At 31.2% G+C, this 14,789-nt stretch overlaps 1 protein-coding gene across 5 annotated transcripts in view; it reads right to left on the reverse strand.

Moving 5' to 3' along the window:
- LOC142325135 (glutathione hydrolase 7-like) overlaps positions 1–14,789 on the reverse strand; it is a 54,590-nt gene that overhangs the window by 11,612 nt on the left and 28,189 nt on the right. For all 5 annotated transcript variants that reach the window (XM_075366506.1, XM_075366503.1, XM_075366507.1 and 2 more), the window contains 2 exons: positions 5,966–6,217; positions 5,052–5,139 (listed from right to left, as the gene is read on the reverse strand). In XM_075366506.1, the coding sequence (XP_075222621.1) occupies positions 5,052–5,139; positions 5,966–6,217 (340 nt within the window). The remainder of the gene's footprint in view (positions 1–5,051; positions 5,140–5,965; positions 6,218–14,789) is intronic.

Consider the following 14,789-nt stretch of genomic DNA (forward strand, 5'->3'; position numbering starts at 1 on the left):
TAGTATATTTTTTAATATATAATATAGGTTAAATTTTTATTTGATTTGTAGTTGCAAGCACAATAAATGAACTTAAATCCTCTGTGACTCATAAAAAATTAAATCAGCAAGTTAATCAATAATGTAATAGGCTTAAAATAGGCTGTACAAATTGAAAGAAGCAAGTAAATTTGGAAGTTGGGAAATGATGACAAGCATATCATTCCAACTCAAAAGTGTGAAGAAAGAACAGCAGCTGCGTATAAAATATCAAGTTCAGAAGTTCTTGAACATCTTATTAAAAAAATACAAGAAAACCAACAGAGGCTTTTACTTATTCAGTGCACCAAGAAAATATAAGAACCTTGATGAACTGGTAACAAGCCTGTATAATTTCAACATGTGTGTAGTGAGAAGGACTATACGCAAATTTAATCTCAAAGAAAATCAGTTGCCCACCACTCCCAAATTGCTGAAAGATTCAACACAATTCTCAGGAAGTAAAACAAGCTTAAGAAGAGTACTATGGGTTTCAAATGGGAAAAAACTGAAAACAATAGGAAACTTGTTACTGAACATTATGATTAAACAAATACAGTACATAAATGCGATCAAAGAAAATTAGAAACGAAAACAGGTTGATTGTATACTTGTTGAAATGTACATTTTGTTAAGTCATAACTCAATGAAATCATGGGGGAATGCTTAAGGGGGAGGACTTCAAATACAGTTTCTAAAGGCAGTAGATTGATTATTATACATGCTGGGAGTGAAATGGGATTTATTCTCAAAACATCATTACCCTGGAAAGCAAGTGCAATAACTGATAATTACCATGAATCTATAAATACAAATAATTACTTAAAATAGGCTGAAGAAAAATTAATGAAAAATCTTCTGAAAAATTTGTAATCATTTTAGACATGGCATCTTATCACAGGAAATTGCAAGAAAAATTACCCACATCCAACAAAAGAAATGTAGGAATGGTTACGTAATTATTGCACTCCATTCTCATCTACTCTGCTGAAACCTCAACTACATGAGATTATTAAAAGGAACAAAGAAAAATACAAAATTTTTATAACTAATGAACTGGCAATAAAAGCAGACATGAACTGTTACGACTACCACGGTACTACCTAGACTTAAATGCTACTGAAATGGTTTGGTATGAAGTAAAAGATACACTGGAAGCCACAATGACACTTTTGTCTTTTAACAATATTCAGCAGATTGCTGAAGATACATTTTCTAAAATAGACGCATCACATTGGAAACCTTATTGCAAAAAAATAAAGATGAATATATAGACAGGAGCAAATAACTGACAACAGTATAGAATCTTTTCAAATTTCTTTCGAAGATGATAGTGGTATTGAAAGTGACGACATTGGTTAATTCAGAATTTAGCAATCTGGATGATGATGTTCAACTGCTTTTTTGTTTACTCACTTTAGTTTCTAGTTTTGTTTATTTTTATTTTTGTAAAGTTTGTATAAAATGTGCAATACCTTATTAATGTTTTATTTTTCTAAAGATCTATAAAACAATTTTTATATCTTCAGTTAATTTTACTTCATTTAATTCACTTAATCACTGGGTCAGCATAATATTAACTGAAAAACAGGAACATTTTTTTCATATGGGTATGTTACGCTAAATGGGTATTGGAATATCAGGTGGAACAGGTTGTCGACACATTACTAAGCTTCAAGATTCATGATCTTTACTATACAACAAAATAATTTAATTAATAAATATATAATAATTCAGTTTCTATGGACTGCAAATAATTAATTTTATTATTCCATATAAAATCAGTAAACATATTACTGATTAAAAATGAAATTCTTAATCCAGCTCTGCAATTCCATACAAATCGTGTGTTTGTAAGATGATTCTGAAGACAAATTTATAACCACATTTTCATTAGCTGCCTCAGTAACATATTTTCCCAAAAAATAATTTTTTTTTTAACATGTTTTTCACACTTCTTCCAATTGTTGGCCAATACTCATATTATATTATCTTATAACAATTTTTCCATATTTTTTATTTTACAAGTTTTGTTATTATGTGTTATATATCTTTTAATTTGGCTCTAGACCATTTCTATCGGATTTAACATGCAATGGTAGGGAGACAATCATAAAACATGACCTTTTTCACAGGCGATTTCATTCAAAACAAATCTTTTGAAACAGGGATTTGTGTGGTTTGACTATTTTGATTAATTCAATTTCTATATTCGATTTGTCAAAAGCAATATTTTTGTCCTTTAAACAGAAAATTATATAGACCTCCAACCATAAAATTAGGAATATGTTCACTTTTTACACTACAGTAAGTGGCATCATCAATGACTATTTCACTATTACCTGGTAAAAGCTCTCTTTTTTTCTGTTTAGCCTCCATTATCACCATAAGGGATTACCTCAGAGAATGATATGCATGAATGTAAATGAAGTGTAGTCTTGTACAATCTCAGGTTGACCATTCCTGAGATGTGTGGTTAATTGAAACCCAACCAACACAGAACACCGGTATCCACGCTCTAGTATTCAAATCCATATAAAGGCCTTTACTAGGATTTGAACCTTAGAACTCTTGACTTTGAAGTACCTGGTAAAAGCTGCACAGTTTTTTTAACCAATTCATGGAAACACATCTCTCCATTTATATCTTGATGGTAATCACCACACCTTATTGATTCAATAACCAACAATCCATCTTGCAGAAAATCATTTCCACAATTGATGTGCAGAATTATTTATCTTTCTCCTTTACTAAGCATAGATTTTAAATTGCAACTGAACCCTTTCAGAAATGCTAGCCTAGCAGATGTTATATTTTTATCAAGCCAAATTTTTTTCCAATCCTGGTTTCGTCTAGGTAAAACATTTTTTACCTGTTTCTCCAAAAATCCTTCATTTTTTCAAGTACTCCCTTCTCCATAATATATCTTCCCTTTCTGTAACAATACTTTTTTTGCCTCTTTTTAAATACAAAAAACTGATTGATTTAAAAATTTTATAAAATGAAGCTCTATTAAATGTAGGTCAATCAGTGTCCTCATTCACAAGCGATAAAATTTTTTTTAGGGTTGGTGCTTCATTATTTTTGAAAAACTGCGCATCTGCAATCTAACAGCAGTTTTTATAAATTCGTCACATTGTGTCAAGATGGGTTTGCATTTTTCATTTTTTGTTTGGTATCTACAATTTACCATTTTCTTTAATCTCATTCCTTATGCTGTAAATGTTAACATGCCAGTCAGTTCAGATGCCATTTCCTCAATATATTTTATAGGTAAAGAGGAGTTTTTATTCCGTAGAGAGTTAAAGATATTAAAAATAATAACTTTTTCTCAAATTTTTAAAGGTTTCCCACTTTTATATAATACAATGCAAAATGAAGCTGTATCAGTCATTTCTGAAGTTTAACATAAAAACAAACTACCACTGGTAAACAAATTCAAATACTGGTATAACAAAAACACCATACAGAAAACAAAATAACAAATGCAATATACTGAATTAATTTGAACCCTCAAATATAAGTCAAGTAAAACAAACACAAAGAGTTTACAAATACAGAAGCTTGAAAATAGCATACAGAACTTGAAAAATAAAAATAGATATAGGCTACTCAGTTTTAAAATCTTGTAATACACAAAGCTAATAACCGATGAACTAAGATTGTTACATGCCGATGAACGAACGTAAACTAAATAATTTTAAGAATTATTAATAAAGCATGATCATTAACCACTTTCTTGTATTTTGTACGAGATCTGTTCAAAAAATACGTAGACTAACATCATAAAACAAAATGTACTTTATTTAGAAGTTACTTGTCTGGGTCCCCTTCAAAGTACTCTCCTCCCCGACGCACCCACTTATCCCAATGGTGTTTCAACTTTTGGAAACAGTACTGGAACGCTTCTTTTGTGATGTTCTTCAGTTCCTTCGTCGCATTTGCCTCAATCTCAGGAATCATCTTAAATCTTCTTCCTTTCAAAGGTCTTTTGAGTTTGGGAAACAAGAAGTCACAAGGAGCGACGTCAGGTGAGTAGGGTGGGTGAGGAAGAACAGTGATCGAGTGTTTGGCCAAAAACTCACGAGTTCTGAGGGCTGAACAGGCTGGAGCATTGTCGTCATAAAAAACCAGTCAACACTCTTACACATTTCTGACCTATTCCGCCAGAATAGTGCCCCGCAGATGTTATGTAATATCCTACACTCTTCAGCAAGCTCTCTGATGGTCAGATGTCGATTTGCCCAAACCAGGGTGTTGATTTTCCACTTGCAGATTTTCCGAGTTTAACACAAACTCTTTGCTCATTCAAGTCACTCATTCTAAAATCCCCCAAACAAAAAAAAAACACACTTCACAAATAACCGCATAGCTAAGCAACTACAATCAAAAAACTGCGTTGTAATCAGCTGATCTGTATGAACATGGCGACGCCAAGCGGATTTGACTGGAACCAACTGAACCTGAGCAATTCAAACAGTCTATGTATTTCTTGAACAGACCTCGTATAATACAAGTCTAATATTCATACATTAATAGCCTAATAAAAGTAAATAATGTAAGAATGATTCATTTATTATTTGATGTTTTCATTTGATACTGACTGAAATGAGTTATATACAAATTAATTACTTGGCAGCTATATTTGAAGTTATATAATGTTGACAAAAACACAATAAATGATACAGTATTATAAATACTGGTGAACTAACAAATTGAGTCACCTGATACATTACTGCACTAACACAATTGCACACACTGCAGTAAAATTTCATTATTACAACAGCTAGGATAGTTCTTACGCTAAACACAGTACACCAATTTATTAGAGTAATATGTTTTACTAGTTCACACTTTCAAACAAGTTAAAATCAGAAGAATAAAAAATACATTGCATTTGTAAACTGAAGTTTAATAAATTAAACTGAAAATTACATATATTTTGGTAGGTTTTTCTTCAAACCAACATCATCGAAAAATAATAAAAAAAATACAATACTAAAAATCCATCATTAGGGAAATAGGATACAAACCTGACAACGGAGACATATAGATCAGAGCGATCAGTAGTTACAATAATAGACCCAGAATGTAGTGGCCAAGACTCCTCAGAGTTGTTACCTTAAAAAAAAATTAATTTTTTTACATTTTATAAGTAAATAAATTAATACCTCTCACACATCTAAAAAGAATATAAATATGAATGTACCAAACACTTAAAAAAAGAAAATATTTTTTTCATCTAGTTAATAAAATTAAAAATTTAATAAGACAGAACATAGAAAGAAAAAGTAACATTAAAAAAGCTATATTACTATATTAGGAAAACTAGCTAATATAATTATCAGGAACTAGTTATTCAATGAATAAAGGAAGTGAATAGTCATCTGGGATGAATTATGCCAATTAGTTGTTACAGTTAAATATCTGCAACACCATATGAACTTTATCAGATGATAATAATTATTGGATATTAACTTTTCAATGAGGTTGGAATTATAAAATACTGCAAAAAAAATTATAATAAATAAATAGTTAAAAATTAGGATTAAGGTTCAAGGGTAAATCTCTTTACAGCTAAATGTCCCATAAGAACATTATGAGGAGTAAAATTCAAATACATGTCAAGAATAAAACACCTACATTTCACGCCTCTTTAACAAATGGGTTTCCTCAGGTCCTAAAAGTTTAATACAGTACGTGCAATTTCAATAACGGCAGGCAACTATGCTGCTGGCATATAACAGCAAACTTCTGCAGCCAAAAATAATGAATATGTGAAAGGAAATAATGATTAGAACAAAAACAAATGAAACATGTTCTATAAAATTGAATATCAGAGAATACATTGATTTCAGAAACTGGTGTTAGAAAAGAAAGTCTTCAACATGATATGAAACAAGATTAATCTTAAATGTAATTAATAACATTCATATATACTACCTACCATGGATAAGAGCACTTCCAACAGTAGCTATAGGTGTATCACTAGGTAAGGTAAGATTCAATAAATCCATTGTTTTTAAAACTAGTGGGCCACCAGATCCATGTCCTGTTAATACAACTTTGTATCCATTATATATATGTTCTACGCATAAACCACCAGTAAGCCCTCTAAGGACATGGTACCCAGCTAAATCAGATGGTGATAAATTACCATTAGATACTAACTGTTGAGTGAGATTGCCATTATAAAACACTGCAAATAAAAATATTAATTATTAACAAAATAGTAACAAGTAGAAATTAATAAACACAGTTCATTAGAATACCACATGCCATAACACAATCAAAAGATTAGATATGTAAAACAGTTACTTACATTTATTAACAGCAATAATTAAAAAATGTGAAATAATTCTAAACATAGTGTCATACACATGCAAACTTGTACAGTGTCAGAAGTTTTTTTGTTACAAATAGTAAATAGCTAATAATTTTTTCTCTATTTTTACAACAAATAAATAATGAACAATGCTAAATGATTACTGAACTCAAATTAATAAAAGAAAATGCTGAAAACTCAGGATTTTTTATTTCGCAAGATGAATGAAAAAATGGAACAAGTTGTATCAAATTTTGTTTTAAACCAGCAAATCAGCTTCAAAAAGCTATGGACTCTTTAAAACAGCATTTGGGAATAAAAGTCTGAGACAGTCAAATATTCTTATCTGGTTCAACAGAATCATGACTCTGAATCAGTTGAAGATGACCCCCGGTCTGGCCAGCCTTCCACCAATGAAAACATTATGAAAGTCCTCGATTTAGTGCATAGTCTGACTGTAGACTTACAATTAGGGAGATTGATGATGAAGTGCACTGAATTTAAGTTTAAAAACATGGTTTAGGCAATTTTAACTAGTTTAAAGCAAGTTTTGAACATGCATGAGTGTCCATGAAATTCATTCCGAAATTGTTGTCAGACCAGCAACATCATCTTTAATTGTTCCAAGAATTGATTAATCAGGCCGAAACTGACCCAGATTTGTTAAATAGGGTAATTACAGGTGGCAAATCATAGGATTAGGGATATAACCCAGAAACAAAGGCACAATTATCACAGTGGGAGGGTCCAAGTTTGTCATGATCGAAAAAAAACCACAACCAAACATGAAGACAATGTTAATGTTGGTGGTTTTCTTTGAATTTATGGGTATCATGATCATGAATCTGCGCCTAGGGGCCAGAAAGTCAAACAGGAATACTATCAAAGTGCCCTTCAGCATTTGTACGAAAATGTGCAAAAGAAAAGGCCTGCAATCTGGCATAACAAGATTGAGTCCTCTATCATGACAATTTACCAGCTCTTTGTGCATCTTCAATCATGGAATTTTTAACTAAATTCCAAATTTCTGTGCTTCTGCAACCCCCCTAGTCCCCTGATTTCACTCCAGCCAAACTGTTTCCTAAATTGAAATCTTCATTGAAAGGGAACAGATTTGACTCAACTGAAGACATCCATGTAAATTCAGAGAGGGCTCTTTAACAACATTAAAAAAAAAAAAATTTCAGGAATACTTCCAAAAATTGGAGCCTGTGTGCTCAGTCTGAATGGGATTACTTTGAAGGAGATTCATCACAACAGCCTGTAGGTATTATTATGCCATTTTGAAATTACAAGCCATTTTAAAACTTTCCATCACACCTCACATACATAATTTTTAGGTAGATTTCATAAGAAAGCTACATATTGTAATGGGTGCCATGATTCGACTTCCAGAAAATTTTGATATATCTTCACATTTCACATCCCCCAGACCCCAAAACCACTGTCAGTTCAAAAGTTTATATACACATTTATATTTATATTTCACTTTTTTGTGGACATGATAACTGCCATAATTTTGTATCATACTTTCAAATTGATACATAAAATATAACGACCCAAAATCTCGGTCAAGTTCATTAATGGGCAAAATCATAGCATGGGGTGGAAGTGGGGGGATTTTTCAAAAAAACAAAATATTGCTATAACTTTCTTATTAAGTAAAACATCGAATTCGTTTAAAGTTTCTACTATTCTTTGGATAAGGGCCTAAAACTTATCTAAGTACAGTTTTTTGATATCACCAACCATTGGCCAGGGGGTGGAAAAAATTGGGTTTCAAAGACAAAAAAAAATGATACCTCCCTTAATAGGCACAGTATTGAATTGATTTAAAGTGTTTGTTAGTCCTCTAAACATTACCTAAAACTTTTGTCTCTTAACAATTTTTGATATGACCAACTCTTACGGCAAGGGATGACCAAAATGTTGCTGTAATTGTGAAATTACCTTGAAATATATGAAATCTAGCTTTCGGAATGCCGAAAGGGATTTTTTTTTCAATCTTATTTTCTCTAGAGGAATTACTTTTTAATAACAGGACTGATATCCTGCTAAATTCTTGTGTTAATTAGTCTTAACCACATGCTAAAAGTTGGCAAATGCAGCATTTGCTCCCTAAAAACTTAACAAAAATCAGTCATAACCAAATTTACAATTAACAATAAAAATTAACAAGCTAAACAATTGCAAAATAAAAAGCAATTTATGGAAATAATAAATGAGTAGTCTACTTACATTATTATTATACTATAATGTTTATGAAGAGCTTGTACCAAGAGAGAATGAATGACAGGTATGAATAACAAAAGGTAGAACATTTTTAAAGATATCTATCAATAAAATGATTTCTTCCACTGCCAACAGAGAGAAACCTTTATTGATAAAGAAGACATTACACTCTCGATCATAGCTCAGGGTAATGCAAAGGGTAGGGTGTATTAAGGAGGGACCAGGATTAAGTAATAAAAATCTTATTAAGGGGAGAGATGATGGAAACAAGTAAAAGGAAAAAGCCCATGCAGTAGATGACAGGACAGGACATGACAGGAGAAAAATAGGGGTAATATAGTATATCACATCATCTATTTCAGAAAGTAATGCTGACAAAATAAGTTAACAGATCAGTAAGTGGCACGACATGGTGTTTTCCATATGTTGTTTAATTTCCATTCCATATTGCCATGCTTAAGTTTTGTGTTTAATTGAAAAAAAAATCCGTGAGAAATAAATAAGCAGATCAATGGAACTAGCTAGACATTTCATGAATATATTTTTAAAAATTGTATAATTAAATAATAATAAAAATAAACTACAAATATATCAAATTTCATACTTAACAAAAACTTAATAACAGCAAGCAAAAATATTAAATTTTTATAATAATATTTATTGATTAGCCTTTTGCAGAGCAAATGGATAATTTAGTGTAAAATAAAGAATATTTATTTTCTTGTAGAGCTAGAACTGCAATGATTTTAGGTAACCTGACACAAGATACAAATATCATTCTAAAAGTGCATATGCATGCTCAAGAATATTAAGCACATGCCAAGCATCCAGGATAAGTAACTGGTTCTCATACATTTTTCTGTAATTTTAATACGAGGTCTGTAAATAAAGTAATGAGATTAGTTTTTTTTGGCAGCCAAAGTGGAAACACTGTAAAGTTGCTAGTAAGCATATAGTTATATGAACAGCTGATTTATATTAGGTATTAATATTTTTAGTCTATTGTTGCCACATGAGACATATGTACACAAACTTTTCGTGAAACAAGTTTTTGTTGTGCATTACAAAAATGAGTGATACTAATTATGAGCAACATTGTGCAATCAAGTTTTGTGTTAAACTTGGTGAGAATGCTACTGAAACTTTTTCAAAATTGAAAAGGACATATGGAGATTATGCCCTGTCACGAGCCCAAGATTTTAGGTGGTTTAAAGCATTTTCAGATGGCCGGGAATCAGTTGCGGATGATCCACGCTCTGGAAGACCATTAACATTGTCATCAGAAAGGGATGACAATGTTGAACGAATCAGACTTGGTACGGTACGACTGATGATTAACTGTCAGAATGATTGCAGAACAATTGAATATGAACTATACCACAATTCACCAAATTTTGACAAATGAATTGGACATGAAAAAGGTTTGTGCAAAATAGGTCCCAAAAAACCTCAATGTTGAACAGAAAAACAACAGGGTGGAAGTGTGCCGCAATCTTCTAGAGCAAAATGAAACTGTTCCTGATTTTCTTAAAAAATGTTATTACTGGTGATGAATCTTGGATATTTGAGTATGATCCAGAAACAAAACACCAGAGCAAGGAGTGGCACACTTCAAACTCACCACATCCCAAAAAAGCAAAAATGAGCAAATCAAAAATCAAAACCATGCTAATTTGTTTCTTTGACAGTGATGGCATTGTCCATAAGTAGTTTTTGCCAATAGGACCAACTGTAAATCAATATGTTTACCAAGAAATTCTTGAAAGAATATGGAAAAGAATTGCTTGTGTAAGACCAGCTATCAGAGATAACTGGATGCTGCAATATGAGAATGCACCTTATCACACTGCACTCTCAATTAATGAGTTTTTGACAAAGAAAAACATTCCTGTAGTACCTTAACCACCTTATTCACCTGACTCAAGTCCCGGTGACTTTTTCCTGTTCCCGACTTTAAAAAAACACCTCAAAGGACACCATTTTGGAACAGTAGAAAACATGAAAAAAATGTAACCGACTATCTGAAGGAAATTCCGGTTTCTGAGTTCCAACACTGTTACGAAGAGTGGGAAAACCATTTGAAGTGTTGCATGGCTTCCCAAGGGAACTATTTCGAAGGTGGTAGAGTCCATGTAACTGGATTGTAAATAAAGGTTTTTCTGAACAAGTCTCTACTTTATTTACAAACCTCATATTAAAAAAATCTTTACTGTAGAAAGAGTAAGTTCATCAGAAAAACATAATTAATGCAATTTTACAAAAAAATAATCTGATTACATTAAATTATATGTACTCATTTTTAAATTTTATTTCTGACAAGTGGGACTTAAAGAACTGTTTCAGCAACCAAATAAGGAGAAGATAATGCATATAAAAGTTAAGTACATATGCATATCAAACTACGATGAAATTATTCATTAAAAATTACATAATAACAATAACACTTAAATATAATACCAGAGCCTTCAGATATGAAATGCCATGCATGGTATTTTTACATGCCAAAAAAAATAATTTTTATTTAGTTTAATTTTTATTTTTATTTTTTTGAATAGTTTAACTTTTCAGAAATACTCAAATAAACACATAGTTAAATAACTGTATGAAAATTATATTACATTAGTACATAATCAATGTAATATGAATATCATTCATGAATTATCACTAACACTTTTACGAGGCGTAGCTAAATATAAAAAAAATTAATTAAGAAAAAAACTACAACTAAAATTTTCTGTTTAAATCAAATAGAATTTAAACAGCAAATTGCATGACCTAAACTTTTAAAATGAGATTATTTATTAAGATTTCAAATTAATACGGAAAAAAAAACAATGTTTATTTTAATAATGAATTAGTATTTAAAACGTTCCTACTTATGAACAAATATTCTGAGATAACATGACTTAATATAATTGAATGTGATGTTAGCAATAGATTTTTATTATCTGTAAGAATAAAAATTACTAACTGTGAGTCTTTTATTACTGCCTTCTGACATACAATACCAAAGAGATTGAAAATTATAAATTCTCATACTTTATGGGAAAAAGTAAACCAACATGTGTATAAATTACCAATAGAGAAAAAAGGAATGTAAAGATAACATTCTGATGTTAGAAAACTATGACTTAAAATTCATGAGTAGAGCAATAAATTAAAGAGTAATTACCCTAATTGTTTTTCTCAATGAGAGAAATTTTAAAAGAGAGCTTATTCATAAATCAAATAACATAAAATCAAAGACCGTAGTAATTACAAATATAACCATCAAGGTCACAGAACATCATGTGTAAAAACTAACAATTATAGGTTATGCAAATAAAATACAGAAAAAGATTTTAACTTCTAACTTTTTAATTCTACTTTTTAATTTATTCTGCATAAAGAGACAAATGGCAACAGTGGAAAAATCATTTAATAGAATAAACTAAACTGTCTTAGTTGATTTCAAAATTTCAACTCTATTTGAAACATGTTCTGTGGAAGAAAAAGTTGCTGTGATATGATTTTTCATTTCTGAAGGTATAAAACCAGCTGAAATTCATTTATGCTTAAAACAGTACAGTAGAAAATGTATTAACTAAAATTTGCATGACAAATTTTTGTTAGTTGACTGAGCAGTTTCAATACAGATAAACAAATATCACTTAATTTCATTGTAGCAAAGACCAGTGGAAGTTTCACAACTTTGCGAAATCGCAATGATGATTTTATTTACAAGGGCAGATGCATAAAAATTTGGGAAATTGCTGAAATTTGTAGTGCAAATACCTAACATAACTTGTGATGAAACTAGGATTCATCATTTTGAGCTGGAATCCAAACTTCAGAGTTTGCTCACTAAGATAAAATTCAAAACCTATGTATCATATGCATGAAAGATGATGCTAATGGTGTTTTGGAGCTGTAAGGCCCAACTTATTGTCATTACTTGGAAGAAAAACGTACACAACATGTAACATGCTAAAAAAAAAAGTAAGAATCTGTAATAAGACGAAAACATAAAGTCCTCTCTGAAAAAGTATAATTCTTCTGCATGATAACACCCCTACTCCCATACCCCTCAAATGACAGGAAGCTATTCAAAAGCTGGGTTGGGAGGTGTTGCCACATCCACATTTTTTCCTAATCTCGCACCATCAGATTTTTTTGTTTGGTTCTCTCAAAGAGCTTTTATATAAGACCAAGCCTGTTGACAAAGAATGGGGTCAAACATACAAGCTGAATAATTTTTTACTATTGGAATAAGAAAGTTCACTAAAAGCCAGGGATTATGTTGAAAAGTATCACTAGTGTCACTGACATTGAATAGATACTAATAATTTTTCTACAGTCATTTGTTTAATTATCAAACAACCCTTGTAAATACAGAATTAATGGACAAAGTTATACAGTCATTGTTGGTATTATGTCTCTATTTAAATAAACACATGCATTTTCAAATTATAAAACAATATTTATTAAGGAGAACATAATGAATAATTGAAACATAATGGATTAATTGAACATAATAATGGTATTGTAAGAACCATCTGCACCATCACTTCAATCCTTGATTCGATAGTCAGCTTGCATTGACATCTCGAACACTGGGATACAACAATTGGTTTGGGTTATTAGATTTATCATTACAGAAATTGGTTTTTGTTTATACTGTTTTAAATACACAAAATGATTATACTGGGAAAAAAACCAGAATCAATACCAGAAAACACAAACAGCAATACCTAAATATAATATAGAAACTAAAGAATTGTATAAATAAAGGAAAATCACCATATTACTAAACTTTTTCAATTAAGAGATGAAGTTGACTCAGTACTACAGCAATTGAAATAAACGTTGTATAAACTTTTGCTTTTATCTGCAACTTTTCAAAATTATAGGAGGTTATCCCTAAAGTAAAGACAGTTTCATTGTAAAAAATATTATTATGAAAACTTAATACATATTTTTTATTTCCCTTAAACTACTTAAACCTTCTACTACTTCTCTATATAACTGCCACATGAATTAAGACATTTATCATAGCGATAAACCAGCTTCAATACACCCCTGTCATATTCTTCTGTTGCTAGTCCATTTAGTCACTGATTAACAGCATTTTTACTGATTAATGCAAATTGCTTACCACTCAAAACTTCTTTCATTTCCCAAACAAATGGTAATCAGAAGTTTCACAGTAAGCTTCTGTATTTATAGTTGTTCCATGTGGCATTAAATCAATCAGTAGTACGCCAAACCAATCCCAAAAGGCTGTGGCCTTCAGTTTGCATCCAAATGGTTGTGGCTTGACCTCTGTTGGTCTGGTTGGTGATTGAGGATGACATCATTCACTTGACTGCCATATTCTCTCTGGCGTGTAATATGAAATCCATGTTTCATCACCGGTAACAATTGAATTAAGGAACTCACCACCTTTTTCTGTGTATTGCATCAAAAATTCCAAAGCAGATCAAAATCCGAAAAACCGATTCGGTTTTTGTTGTGAAGACATGTGGCATTCAACATGCACAAACCTTTCTGAAGCCTAAATGGTCACAAATAATGCAACCGATAACAGCTCTTGAAACGTCAGGAAAAAGACAGGCATGGTTGGAAATCGTTGAGCGACCTGACTCTTCTTCAAAATCAGAAAATCTTTTCTGATTTCATCATCGACACGTTTCAACAAGTCCTCTGTGATTATCGAGGGCCTCCCCAAACTTAATCATGCACATAAATTCTGTTTTTTTCTAAACCTTTCACACCATTTTTGGATGTTTCTTTCATTCATTACATTATCATCATACACAGCAACCAACTGCCCATGAATTTCAGCTGGTTTAATGTTTTGATGGTTTAAATGACTCATTTCACAGTCGGCAGCAACATTGCAATTTTCCTGTTCATTTTATAATGTAGTAACTCACACACAATCAAAGACATTACAATGTGACAACTTACAGACAACAATCCAGTGTGTACATTACTAGCGTGGCCATGAACAACACAGGTTTGCCAACCTTAAGGAGAGAAATTTACCATCGGTTTTTACTTTAGAGATATCCCTCGTATATTAGCAGTTTATATTTTCAAATAATAATTGAAATTTTTGTTTTGTAGTAATTTGTGATGCTGTAACACAATTATGTTTTTCTTTTGTTATTTGAGAATATCACAGCATTACTATAAAAAATCCTGATATTAATTTTTTAGATGGTGCAGCACA

The sequence above is a fragment of the Lycorma delicatula genome, chromosome 5 (assembly GCF_047948215.1).
Source record: "Lycorma delicatula isolate Av1 chromosome 5, ASM4794821v1, whole genome shotgun sequence".
Taxonomy (NCBI): domain Eukaryota; kingdom Metazoa; phylum Arthropoda; class Insecta; order Hemiptera; family Fulgoridae; genus Lycorma; species Lycorma delicatula.